Here is a 13,426-nt window from a genome sequence, read left to right on the forward strand (position 1 = left end):
TGCTACACAGCCACCCAACGCCTCCTTGCTCATTCTGCGCTGTCCATGCAGCCGAGGCAGAAGCCATACTGCGTGATTGATTGGTGTGCACGCCTGGCGTTCGGCTGATGACGGGTCGACGGGAGGCGTCTGCTACGCTGATCCCACGTTTGCGCATTCGCGCAATGGGGTCCAAACGCTTATGAGAGCCGTCTAGGCAATTGCCAATTCCGTCATGAATTCCTTGACCAAGTCGACGCCTCTCATATATGCTGGTTGTCCAAGTTTGCGACTCAGAGCAGTCTCGTCCAACGCTACCGCCATCTTTGCGCAATGGAGACCATGCCGTCGTGCACAAACTCGCACACCAGCTTGCCCAAGCTGAGTATGAGTAAGCATGTCCAAAGAAGAGACTCGCTTTCGTCTTCGAGAACCCGAGACTCTGGCTATAACAGCGATCCGGATCCGCTCTCGCCCTTGGAAGTAGCCGTGTTAGAGCAGGGTACGTACTTACACCTTGTCTATACATCTTCAAGAGTCCTGGTCACTAACAGCGCAGCAGACTTATTTCTCGCGTCATTTCCACGCGTGCCAAGTATCTTACTCAACTCTAAACCTGCAACCCTTCAGTCAATCTTCAGTTTCGATACCTTGAAGCCCTCTGGACTAGGAGCCATCTTAAGTGATGATGCAAGAGCTAGTTCGGACCGGGGAATCTCAAGTCACCCCGCAACATCTGTTTCGGACCGCGGAATCCCGCGAAGCTTTCCCTGCTCCCCTCCATTGGAGAATGTCGCTGGCCACGGACCTGCGGAGATTCTACAAACCCAAACGACTTCTCAAGATGAAGATATAGAGAGATGGGTGAACGACAATCTCCCGTCACGCAATCGACCGGAGCAGAGGGCGCTGTCTATCGTTTCAATATCTTCAACGAGCAGCTGCGACATGTACACAAGTACGGATGTTAGTGAAGATGAAGATGAGTATAGAAACCGACAATCCATCTCTCAAAAACCCAGGTCTACTCTGAAGGTCATCGACTTGATCATCAGGAAGGTTGAGATTAGTCTGCGGTATGCAGCTTACAAGCAGTGTGCGGGAAACAACACCCCAAGCTCACAGTCTGGAATCTCTGCTTCCACAGGACACAGCCGCAAAACATCGTCGAGCTCCGGGCCAAAGAGAAAGACACGCCAGGACGGCAGTCCGCCGCCAGAAGATGATGACGAGGACAGGCCAAATAAGAGGCGGCGGGGGTCGATAACGACCTTTGATGGATCAGACATGGGCGCACGGTTCGCATGTCCGTTCTATAAGCATGATCCGAATCGATACCGCAATCGGCGTACTTGCCCCGGCCCTGGTTGGACAACTGTCCATAGGATGAAGGAGCATTTATACCGGTCACATGCTCAGCCAATCTTTTGTCCAATTTGCTACGCAAAATTCAAATCAGACAAGGAGCAACTGAATCATGTGCGCTTGCAGCAATGCGAGAGATCGTCTACCCAACAAATTGACGGCATTGATAGGGAAACAATATGGACGCTGAGAAAGCGCACTACTGGACTGAGACTAGAAGAGGATAAATGGAGAGATGTTTATCACATCCTTTTTCCGGGTGTTCCGACTGTGGACATTCCCAGCCCATGTATGTCATTTCCTTTCTTCAAATTTCTGTCCAACTTACTGACAAGGAGCTAGTTTATGACTGCGACTCGCCAAGTGAAGACTCACGGAGATTTCGCAGAGACCTGCTCCGTCGCGTGCAAGAAGAGTTGCACTCGGAAGCTGAACAGATGCCCAGTCTAGTCGAGCAGCAACTTCTACAGCGTGTCGCTGAGATTATCCATCGTTGCGAGCAGGGTCTCCTCAACCAGTCTCATCCACATCACACTTCTGACTTCAACACCGATCGGCGTGCTAGTGCTAGCTCTATAGGTAGTTCTTACCAGGCCACACCCGCATCTGCGCCCAGTCCACCACCACTCCAGAGTGATTCAATACCAGTAGCGCCGGTACTTGGTTCCCAAGGCCATATTCTCGTCCCGATGACGTTCCAAGACACTGCGCAGTACATACCTGAGCCTATAGTGGATTTCACGCAAACGGTCTATAACGACCAGCCGTATGACACTTTTAGTCTGGGCATTGATTGGGATGATGTCTTCTCTCCACTGCAAGACATGCAGTATCGGAAGAGCAGCGAGCTTGGTACTGCATGTCCAAGGTTTATGTTCACTTGATGGAGAATTGTACATTTATTTTCTTTGCAAGCTCTGGTGCTATTATGCATGTTCATACATGTTGTCTATAGCTTGAAATTATAGTAGCAGTATTGTAGTGTATGTACATAGTAATTATTGGTGTCACGACACCATAGGTCACGTGACCTGAGCGAAACACGAGTCATGAAATGCGATTTTCGCGCAATTGGGCTGCACAGCCTTCAGTTGCAAACACGATGCGTCCAGCAACGCGCACGTCGCTCGTCGAGTTTCGCTCGATCCTACTACCACCAATTCGCATTCCGGTTCGCGCTCTCGGAGCGTTATATCGCCCACAATGCTCACGGCCGGCTCCCAATCGCGCTCCTCTGCAATGCCTAATGCAGCGTCGGGGCATGAACCTCTACAAGACAGCCAAATCCAAGACACTGTTGGGCCAGCACAAATCCTTGACGTTCTCGCCGTATCAGGTAGAGCCTCCAAGTGCATCGTCGCACCGCATCAACCTCTTTGAAACGGATAGGCACCATTCCAAGTATGAACTGATAGCGAAGGATGTGTCATTGCAAGAGGCATATGATAATTATGTCAAGCCAGGGCATATGATTTACTGCTTGAAGCAGTTGAAAAAGGGAATGGCAAAGATGTTCAAGGCCGAGGGCAATGAACATGTGTTGGATGAATACAATAGATTCTCGTTTGTGGAGGCAAAGTCGCACCGGATTCCATTGAACAGTCCCCAGAAAGGACGACAACTCGGAGGACTGAAGAATATTATTTTCAACGAGTCGAGTCCACTCTCGCATTACCGGCTGTCAATGGACCGGGCTTACCAATTCATCGAGTCGGGCTCGCCTGTCGAGTTTCGTATCCGATTACAGGGCAGTGTGGCCAAAGCAGAAAGGCTCATGCCCGGCGACCCGACCGTCTGGCCGTGGATGCATGCCCGCTTCCCGCACTTGCGACCGGATTTTATCCTCAAAGGGATGCCAGAAGGAACGACATTTCTCATCAACCCAGTCAGCGACGGGCGGGTGTGCCAGTGGGTCATGGCCAAACCAACGACTGTATCCACCACCCAAGACCTGAATAGGCGATTTGAAAAGGTTCAGAAAGGTGTGGTAACATCCATCAAGAAGGGACAGCAGGAGATGCTGCCACAGCAAATGCGGCTTCAATTGGCCGGGAGTGGAAACCAGAATTACTCGCCCAACACGGGCCTGCCGAGATCAAAGGCAAAGGCGAAATATGGCAAGGGTGGAGATGTCACATATGGGGCTGAGGAAAAGAAGCACCTGGCCAAGGACGCGGAGACGTATAGATTCCTGCAGCCCGATGTAGACGAGAAACAAGGAGCAGAGGACAAGGGGGGAGTGGAGAAGGAGGACAAGCAGGAGGATGAGGATGAGGATGGGGATGAATTCAGGCCCAGGTACAGGTACGCGAAGACGCCGCCGCCGGAGCCCAAGCATCGATGGCTAGGACGAGGCAGCAGGCGGTGAAGGGGGGCGGGGTTAGGCGTGCAGTGCAGTGTATTGTATTGTATTGTATCAACACGGCTGGCGACGTGGTGGCTCAATTGATAGATAGAGATACGTGTACAACCAGAAAGGGTTTCAGCAATGCCAGGTGTGCTTGGCGGAGTGGTTAGGGCTGACTAGGGAGCTCTGCCAGGGAAACAGAAACGGCCGGGGCGCATCCCGAGCGACAACCCAGGCCAGGCCCTGCCCTGGACTACTCGCACCCAACTAAGTCCCCGACGCCTTCGTCTCCCTTTGCGGCCGTGTGCAGTGCTTCAGATGGATGCCCACCGCTGACCCCCTACGAGCCTCGTCCTGTCGTGTCCTGTCTTGTGTCAGACAATGCTCCCGCCCTAGACCTCACTCCCCTTACGCGCGCCATCCAGTCGAGCGAGGCCCAATCTCCCTAAACAACCGCCCCTCCCCGCGACCTCCGTCCTCCGTTCTCCGTCCTCCGTCCTCCGGCGTCATCATCATCATCACCACCACCACCGCCACCGCCGCCGTGTTCCGGGCCTCTGTCGCTGCACACCCAACACGTCGCCTCGAGCCTGCAACCTCGCCCTCGTGCGCCTGAGGCTCAATGAACGCCGCACGTCAGGCGTGCCGCCCAAAGCACCAGGTACTGGTCCTCAAGTGCTATCCCAAGGTCCTGAAGAACAATGCCGACGCCAAGGCCAATTCCAGCGAATTGAGCTACCTGCTCTACTATGCAAGCACACGCCGCAGCAAGCTCCAGAAGGTCGTCGACTTCCTCGACAAGAAGGCGACCAAGGATGTGTGGAAAGTCCGCACTGGCAATGTCCAGGTTACGCTGCAGATTGTCAGGACGGTGATTGAGAAGTGTCCGCGTGACCTCCCTCTCTACGCCGGCTCCGTACTGCAAATCCTGCGCACTATCCTCACCTCGAACAACCTGGCCATGGTCGAGGAGTCGGTCCCGACCTTCGAGGCACTCTGCGCCCACCAAGACCCCGCCGCCCTCGCTGCCGACCAGGACTACATCAAGAAGTACGAGGAGATTGTCCAGCTATACGCCCAGTTTGCCTCCAAAGATGCTGTCAAGACGGGCAAAGACGCCGTGAGCTGGCCCGTCGCTATCAGGCACCGCAAGGTTGGCCTGCAGGCGCTCAAGGCCGTGGCCTCGTCCGAGTCACTGGGGTCGGAGACGGGGCGCCAGCTGGCCGTCATCATACCGGTCATACTCGCAAACATACACGCAGAGACGGGCGCATACCTCAAACAGCTCGAGATCCGGGAAGCCGCCCAGGGCGAGCACGACAAGGAAGCCGCAACACGGCGGCGACAGAGCGTATCCACAGCGCGAACTGACGACGAAGACGGAGACCCAATCGCCGCATCTGGAACAACCGAAGATGCGGACAAACTGGCTGAAGAGGAGGTTGGCGTGCTCGCGCTACAGGCGCTAAGGAGCATCTTCCAAGGGGTGAATCGCGGTCAGCTCCGGCTCGCGACATCTGCTGTCCTCAACTTCATAAGCACACACGTCAAGAGCCAACTAGAGGTCCCGCCAAGCGAAAGCAGTCATTGGGCAACGACGCTCATGGCCATGATCTGTGTGTGGGTGCCTGTGCAAGACCGATACACGATTCTTGTGGGAGCAGTTGAGGCCTTGGTCCGCAGCCCCATCGTGGAGGAGGATCTCGAGCGACAACTGGTCCTTGCTACTGTCATTGACTATCTTCTTGCTTCGCCCATCAACTTCATCGGCCTTAGTGTCATGGATGTGCTGGTAGGCTTTATCTCGCACACTCTGTTACTGTTACAACTCGGTGGGCCAGGATCGAGCATCTTGCCACATCATCAGCAGACAACTTCCATCATGTCGGAAAAAGATGAAAGCAAGAATTCATCCACCAACCACGTGGACAGTGTCGTCATGGAAGTTGTAAAGAAACCGTCGGGCGCAAGGTTGCAGCTCTTAGACACTGTACAGAAATGTATGGCAGATCTTGCGACCCATGTGTACTATACAGACCAAATCTCAGACATGATCGAAGCAATCCTAGGCCGCCTCAGGCCCTCGCGCCTCTCGGCCATTTCTACTACGGCCGAAGCGATACAGAACCCTGAAGGCGCCGTGGAGGCTGTTGCAGACTCAATCAGCATGCAAGAGAAGACTCATGTTGACCGGTTTTTCTCATTTGAGACAGCACGCATTACGGCTCTCGACGCCGTCAAGGCCATCTTAAAGAGGGCGAATGCGCGGAAACCGGATGGTTCTCCAGCCTCGGTGTCGCGAAGCAAGGTTGGCGTCAGTGTATGGGAAGGCTCGCAGTGGCTGCTGCGCGACCCAAGTGGCCGAGTCAGAAAGGCTTATGTCGACGCGTTGGTCACTTGGCTGAATACCGAGAAGGATAAGGAGGACCTGAAGATTGTAGACAACTACAGACGGAAGGAGAAGGACAATGACAAGAATTCACTATCCAGACGAGCGGTTTCAAATGCCTCTACGAGGGAGAGGGTATCTAAGCGTGGCAAGGATACCTTTCTGCCTCTACTCCATCTGGCTGTGTATGAAAACGCGCATCAATTCATTGACTCGGAAGCCGACTACTTGCTTCTGCACCTCCTTCTTACCACCCTAGTCAACCGGTTAGGCGTCAACGCTGCAAGGAGTGGGTTGCCAATGATCATGCGACTACAAGAGGATATTGCAACTATAGAAGATCCTGGCGCCAAGTTGCGCATAGGGAGTCTGGTGCATGGCTACCTCTGGGCACTCAGTGCGGCTCTTGACTTTGAAGTATCTTCTGTCGGTCGCGCATTGCACAACGAGATTACGCGTAGAAACCAGAAGGGTCTATGGATGAAGAGCATCAACGTTCCACCTATGCCCATCGATTTGATTGAAACGCCGCACCCAACACCGGTTGCAGTGCCTCCAGAAATTGTTCAGAACGAGGCCCTCAGGCCCTTTGATAATCTAGAAGCACTTGTTGAGAAGATCTCGGAAGGTTATTCGACTTCCCTACATTCTCCGCCTGCTTCGCCCCCGGGGTCGCCCAGCCGTGGAGGCGCTGCAAACGGCTCGATTCCAACAATCCACCAACCAGTACAGCCAATGGCGCCTAGGGATACCCCTGAGTTGTCATTCAAAGTCCGTGAGGATCTCATGTCGCAATGGTCTCGTGAGGAATGTCTGGCAAGCCACACCAAAGACTCTACATCTGCATCCATCTCCGGGTCCAAGTCCGGGACTCACTACACCAAGAATAACTTCCTTGGTGTTAACATTCCACACGGAAATCTTGACAGCAATGCGAGCTCCCCTGTCCCCAGTCCCAGGCGAGCGCAGAGCAGACCCCCATCTGCCGCTTATGGCCTGGCAGGTCGTCTCTCCTCACCAAACCGAAGTCGTAGTCCTGGCGCTACACCCAACAGTTCCTCATCCATGCGCTCAACCGTGCGTGTCGACGACCTCAGGCGTGCTCTATCCACCTCCAGCGGTGCGGCGCCTAGGACAAGTTATTCAGTTCGCGCTCCATCACGGCGCCACCGCAAATCCTCTTCTGATCATGCATCCACGACCTCGGAATCGCTTATTAGTGTACATTCGCTTTCCGATGCATCCTTCATCACTACACACCCAGCTGGTGACTCTCAGCAGCTTCAGAACTCCGACTCCACAGCCACACCGGCTGCGACATCGACACCTCGTCCGCTGACAGCCACGTCGACGCATTCAAATGGACAAGCTCGTGAGCAACCGTATACCCTGGACAACCTCCCTCCAGTACCTCCTATCCCAGAAGACCTCAAGACAAGTGCCAATGGTGGGATCCATTCTAGAGACTTTGCTTCGCGGCCTCGCACCACGTCAAACGGCGGCACGACGAACAAAGCGCGAAGCGTCAAGAGTAGAACCAGCAGGAGCCGGAGTGGAGACAGGAGAAGGAGCAGCGCAAGCAAGCACGTTCTTGGCCCCGCTAAACCGGATTTCTCGGGCTTCTTGGATAGCATTGGTGTTGACGATGCGGATGCGGAGGACGGTGATGTTGAGGTGGGAGTGCGCAAGGTCCCATACTAAAGTGGTCAGGAGGCGTTTTTTCAACAAGTGTGGGGATGGTTATGTCGTTTGTGCATTTTTTCTCTCTTCTTTTTTTTTTCTTATCTCACGGTACTACCTACTCGATGCATTCGATGCATCACCTCCGACTGCTCGTCTTTTTCTCCCTTTTGTCGCGTACTAGAATTTTTTTTTCTACTCATTTTCTCCCTTCCGGTCTTGTTACTTTCGTGTCTTTCTTACCATTGTTTTTTTTTTCGTTCTTGTTAGATATAATTCCACAGCTGCATTAATAGCTACAAAAAAAAGCTAAAAAGTAAAGGCGGCAGATTTAATGCAAATCACACAGTCTTTGCTTTTGGAAGACTTTTTTTATTTTAAAAAAATCCTCGTCTCGTCTCTTTTCTATATCCGTCCCTTTTCCCGGTCCGTCTCGTAAGGAGCATTGTAAGCTCTGTTAATAGATAATGGGTGTGTTCCTTGTATTACTATTAGTAGCGAAAAGATATGGCCATGATTATGAAACTACCAAGTCTCTTCCCCCTTTTCTACATGATATGCCATGGGATAGATGTAGAGTACTTGGGCTCGATTTGCTAGAGAGAATCTGCAGCCAGAAATTTTGGTCGCATAATCTTTGGTCTTTGTTAGACGAGAGTGGCAATCCTTTTGTAAGAGTAAATAGGCGGCAGTCCTCTCGTTCAGGATGCGAGTTGTATTTCTTGAGAAAACAATACATACTAGACTATGAGCAATTGGGCACCCCCCCAAAAAAAACCGGAGACAAAGAATTTTATTTTTTTTCAGAAAAAAAATCTCCCAGTTCCATGTATAACTTCCGCCTCACTTCAATCTATATTATTCTTACCTTGTAAATGTCCAGGAAGAAAGAAGAAAAAAAAAAGAACGCCAACATAGGTAGGCGAATAGGCCTACGATTTCTCAATATCATCAACTCCTGCACCCCCCCTTGTGGTATGAAGGCTCCTCCTCCGCCTACCTGCTTCAGCATCCACAATTCCACTCGACATACTCTGCCCCCTCTCCGCCTCATCACCAAGCCGCAACGCAGCCGCAGGCTGTGGGTCAGCGACGACCTGGCCATGATTCCCGCCCACGCTCTCCATAGTAAATGGACTCGCGGTCGGTGCATCCAAGACGGCCAATTCATCTGGTGTAAGAAAGCGTGGCATGAGCCATGTGCGCATGGGAATGTACAGGAGGATGAAGACGGGAAACCCGATTGCAGCAATGGTCTGGGTGATTGCGAATGTGGCGCCGAAGCCGATGAGTTCGAGGCCGACGAAAGCCCAGATGACCCAGCGGCGCTGGATGCATAGGAGTGGCTCGGACTTGGGGGTGAGATGGCGGTCGCGGGCGAGGAAGAGGAGTTTGAGGGTGAGGCCGTTTGCTTCGAGGGCTTGGATGCCCATTACGAAGAAGAGACCTGCGAGGACGGCTTGCGGGATGAGGTGCAGGACGATGAGTAAAGGGCCGGTCATGGTGCCGAGTGTAAGGAGGCCTTGGGCAAGGTTTGACACGCGCTGCTCGACGACGTGGTCGACTACGGTGCGCTTGTGGCCTTTGTTCGCTTCGTCATCGTCATCGCTTTGGTCACTGGCGGAGAGTGTGCGTGTCACGCAAAGGGATGTCGTGTGGAAGGGGGCTTGCGGGATGAGGCCATTGGGGAAAGGGACGCCGAGGAGGCCGGCGACACCAGTTGTCAGACCGAGGAGAAACAGATCCCAATGGAACCCTGCTGGCTTTTGGAGCGGGAATTCCGTGCCCTGTGCAATTAGGCTGGATACATTGTGGTCGAACCAGAAGAGGATGGTGAGCAGAATGGCAAACGGGATAGCGAGAAACACGTCGCCGACACTGATATCCCAGAGATGAACAAACCATCCGCGGTCAGTCGTGGGAAAGAAGGCTTTGGATGTAGGCAGCTTGAGCAGCTCGATACCTGCCATATTGCCAATGTGGACGAAGCCCGTGAAGAATACCACGGTCAAGGGGGTACCGTAGTCCTCGATGAACTTCCTTACATGGCGTTGCAGCAGCGATGATTGCCCAATTACACCACACAAGTATGCCACGGCCGTGACCAGCAGCGCAATCACAATGGACAGGTACGCCGACGCATCGCTGACTTCCCACTGCCTCGTCAGGACCTGGATGCCCTTTTGCAGATAAATAAACGCAACGTAGAAGCCAAAGATGTCGCAGGAAAACCGCGTGACATAGCGCAGTGCATTGCACGAGTTGGTAACGGCCAGAATCCAGTGAAAGATGAGCGACCAGATACCAATCCACGCCATAAAGGCAAAGTAGTTTGTGCCGCGCGGGACAATGATGTCATACACGGTGTAGTTGAACACCGTAATCGGGCCCGTAACGCCTACAATGACGAGCGGCTGTGCTGCTGCGAGCGAGAAGACGACCGAGCCCAGCACAGAGGCGAGCAGCACTTCGTTGACGCCAAAGCTTTGCTTCGTCTTTTCAAACATGTCGAGGGAAAAGGCGAGCGCGGGCAGGATGTTGGCAAAGTACATGTATACGGTCGCGGGTACGACTCGATAGTCCCATGCGTCTTTCCAGTCGCTCCAGTAAAAAGGTGCTCGTCGACGAACATCCTGGATCATGCCGCTGAACAGGCTCGTCTTCCACCATGTGCTGCTCTTCTTCTTCGCAGACGGTGATTGTCTTGATGCATTGAATTGTTGTTCGTCGCGATTGACATGGTCGTCATTTGCCACTCCACTGTCTTCTAGAAAAGGTCCGCGCAACTCTGAAGAACGGTTCGGTGGCGTGGAGTCCTGCATGGCAAGGCTGTTGCTCACTGTGTCTCGTGATCCAGTAAGGAAACGGGCTTTTCGGAGGCTGCTATGTCCGGCACGTCGTCATAACAGGTCCAGGCAGCGTTGCGCGAGGTAGCAAAACAAAATTAAGAATAAATAGAGCGAAACAAAGACCAGGAAGTCAAGGGAGATGAGCCCTGAGCGAAAATGCAACGCGATAAAGCAACTTTCCCGCCATTGCAATGGCGGGCGAGCTGGGTTAATAATGGACTGGTGGAAGAACCGTTGATCTCACGATGAGCCCGGCCGTACTCCGGCAATAGGAAGCTAACTGCTTGGGCAGAAAGCGGTGACCGGGCGCGCTTAGCTAAATCGCATCCGGCAGATCTTCGTCAACGCATACCACCACGTACGTGGTTAGTAGCACACTCGAACGGCACACACTCACACTAACGAGATTTAATAACCGTACAAGTCGAGAGCTGCACATACATAGCTAACGTCACTTGTCAACGGCTGCCATGTCGCTACAAACCGTGAAGGTGTTCTGGCTGCAATTACTAGCGCTCTGATCTCAATTGCGGGCCACGATTACTTGCATGCCTAGCCGCACCTGAAAACCCAAAAGAGAAGTACATTGTGCGCATGAGCCCATAGGTAGCACTTTCCGATTCGTTGCCGACACATTGCCATCATGTCCCTTACTTACCAATAGTATTGCACCTGCTGAGTCATTAGTAATTCTCCGATGCAAAGGAATGCGTCCCAAGAGCCGTGGGGTGGTTGCAAGCTTACATTGGGAATGTTTTCAGAGCTGGCCATGTTCGCGGACACATCTAAGAGGTCCTGCCAATGCCCTTGCTCCTGAGCATGAGTCGCTTCCATAGCCAGCCCTGCGTGTTTCGTCTGACAGTGCCATGAGCCATTGTACACTTCTCTTTCGGACGAGCTATAGTCTCCGCTGGAAGCACAGCAATTGTCCTCTCTTCGCGAAATATCCACGACGCCTCGGACATGACCATGTTCTTGTTCGCTATAGATACCAATGTCAGACGAGCCATCGTATTGTGGCACGGCCGCCTGTTCCAACTGCGTTAACTTTGTGAGATCGGCAGCATGCGGCACTGGTGGACTGCGGTGACTTTCCGCAGTTTGGTTAATCTCAAGCATCTCCTCGGAGTCTAGAGAACCACGACTCGTAGCCTCACGGACGCAGATTCCCAGCATAGCTTGCAGCGTGTATACCGCGTCATTGCCAGCATTATGAAGTTTCCATCCAACAATGTCGAAATCGCCCAGTATGTTGCCTAACTTGGTGGGCTGCTGATCGCGGTGCCAGACACGGTACATGGTGGCCGTGTCCATGACTTCAAGGATGTTTCCCTCTTTTACCGGATCATAACCAAGTTGCTGTAAATAATGGACATCGCCCAATGTATCATGCCCAAGGAGAATGATGTTGCGTTTCTCATTCGACTGCTCAGTCGGCGTGTCCACACCCCCAAATGGTGCTCGGAAACAGGCCGCGACATGATTTGCGGCTTCATTGAGCGAGATCAACGTGGATTTGCCAAACAAGAAGCCATCAGGGTGTCCTATGACGTAGAGATGGTTTACTAGGTGCTTGTACTCTTTGATGCGAAAGTGACGAGCTCGAATCATCTCTCTCCATGCTTTTCCATTTTCGCCTGGTGCGACGCCTTGCAGGTCTCGTGTGTCCAGTGTAGCGACTCCAACTTCAGTGATCTTGTGATGGGCTCCCTCATACGATTCTACATCGACGCAAACGAAGACTACAGACTGTTCGAACATGAATGGGGCAGGCATAGATGAATCGACAGCTGGAGATGATCTAGGTTCTGCCGATGGGTGCATTTGCTCAGCTTCACGGAGCCCCAGATGCCTCTGCGCGCGCTTGAACTGGCTCGCCATTGTTTTGTTCTTGGCTAAACGGTCTTGCTGTCTCTTAGCCTTCGCCTTTCCTTTCGGTTTCTGCACTTTTGCAATATCCTCCATCAACTTGTTGAAAGCCTCCAACTCGGCAGGCTGGAGAATTGGATGAGGGGGTTCTCCAACGGCTCGATATGTCTCATTCGGTGTGATTGTGATCATATCTTCGATATCCTGGCGTGACTGTGAGCGCCCAAGATATCTTGGTAAGCACCGAGGATGGTCAGGGAAGCGTATCACCAGGCCTTCCTCTCGTTGGTGATTGGTAATACGGAGGTCAAGTTGAAGCTGATGATTGATCTCGGTAAGCAGAGCCTGAACCTGGTTCTCGTGGACCACGAGGGTAGGTTTGGAAGAATCGGTGGGCCAGACATAGTAACTGTTAGAGTCAGCCGATTGTTTTTGCCTATTGCAAGAAGACAAAAGATAAAGGTTGACATGTTGGAAGGTGGTTAGGTGGCATCCTGCTGGCATTCGCGAGGGGCCGATGTTCATGGCATATGTTTTGACAGTGGATGTGTGAAGATAGGTAGTAGTTGTCAAATTAAACTTACATATCCCAAACTCGGTTCCAAAACTTTCCTTGGTCAAAAATAGCAGAGGCAATGGGTTGCATGTGGCTCTTGTCGCAGTACGTGTATGGATACTTGGCCAATGCTTGGATCGGTGTGAAATGGTCATGTGCTGAAGCTAATTCTCCACGCCGAAGATTGGTTGTGGGAGGATGTTTAACATCTTGTTGGGGGAGAGGCATGTCTAGCAAGTGAGGCTCGAGGAGCACACCACCAGAGGAGTCCGAGTCGTCAAACATACGATCTGGGGAGATGCGGCGGTCAGGGAGGGCATCGACGGCAGACTTGGTCAGCCCGCGCAGCTTCTCGAGGCGCTCCTCAGACACCATTGCGTGCTGTATGTGTA

General features: G+C 52.7%; 3 protein-coding genes across 3 annotated transcripts; 1 reads left to right on the forward strand and 2 right to left on the reverse strand.

Moving 5' to 3' along the window:
• Nucleotides 1–277: 277 nt before the first annotated feature.
• Nucleotides 278–7,808, forward strand: PSV08DRAFT_412119 (uncharacterized protein). The gene is made up of 13 exons (XM_066093924.1): nucleotides 278–554; nucleotides 663–1,633; nucleotides 1,687–2,196; nucleotides 2,532–3,547; nucleotides 4,332–4,472; nucleotides 4,506–5,639; nucleotides 5,670–5,691; nucleotides 5,728–5,840; nucleotides 5,871–6,083; nucleotides 6,114–6,369; nucleotides 6,400–6,506; nucleotides 6,549–7,452; nucleotides 7,489–7,808. Exons 1-13 carry the CDS (start codon nucleotides 313–315, stop codon nucleotides 7,779–7,781), a joined length of 5,922 nt encoding a protein of 1,973 aa, XP_065948233.1. The 5' UTR covers nucleotides 278–312; the 3' UTR covers nucleotides 7,782–7,808.
• A 624-nt stretch (nucleotides 7,809–8,432) lies between these two features.
• PSV08DRAFT_209125 (HCO3 transporter family-domain-containing protein) lies at nucleotides 8,433–10,582 on the reverse strand (the record flags this gene model as incomplete). The annotated part of the gene is made up of 1 exon (XM_014225325.2): nucleotides 8,433–10,582. One exon carries the CDS (start codon nucleotides 10,580–10,582, stop codon nucleotides 8,693–8,695), a length of 1,890 nt encoding a protein of 629 aa, XP_014080800.2. The 3' UTR covers nucleotides 8,433–8,692.
• Nucleotides 10,583–11,157: 575 nt separating this feature from the next.
• Nucleotides 11,158–13,409, reverse strand: PSV08DRAFT_412121 (uncharacterized protein; the record flags this gene model as incomplete). Its single annotated transcript, XM_014225326.1, has 3 exons — nucleotides 11,158–11,281; nucleotides 11,354–12,887; nucleotides 13,063–13,409. 3 exons carry the CDS (start codon nucleotides 13,407–13,409, stop codon nucleotides 11,264–11,266), a joined length of 1,899 nt encoding a protein of 632 aa, XP_014080801.1. The 3' UTR covers nucleotides 11,158–11,263.
• Between the last annotated feature and the right edge of the window lie 17 nt (nucleotides 13,410–13,426).

The sequence above is a fragment of the Bipolaris maydis genome (assembly GCF_028858645.1).
Source record: "Bipolaris maydis strain C4 unplaced genomic scaffold PSV08scaffold_14, whole genome shotgun sequence".
NCBI classification, from domain to species: Eukaryota; Fungi; Ascomycota; class Dothideomycetes; order Pleosporales; family Pleosporaceae; genus Bipolaris; species Bipolaris maydis.

Excerpts from the sequence above, each read along its gene's own strand:
- PSV08DRAFT_412119 (XM_066093924.1), top strand. The coding sequence starts at position 313 with ATGGAGACCATGCCGTCGTGCACAAACTCGCACACCAGCTTGCCCAAG. Across the intron at positions 6,084-6,113 it reads AGGCTTATGTCGACGCGTTG|GAGGACCTGAAGATTGTAGA; the intron begins GTCACTTGGCTG and ends GAGAAGGATAAG. Across the intron at positions 6,507-6,548 it reads TTGACTTTGAAGTATCTTCT|AAGGGTCTATGGATGAAGAG; the intron begins GTCGGTCGCGCA and ends CGTAGAAACCAG.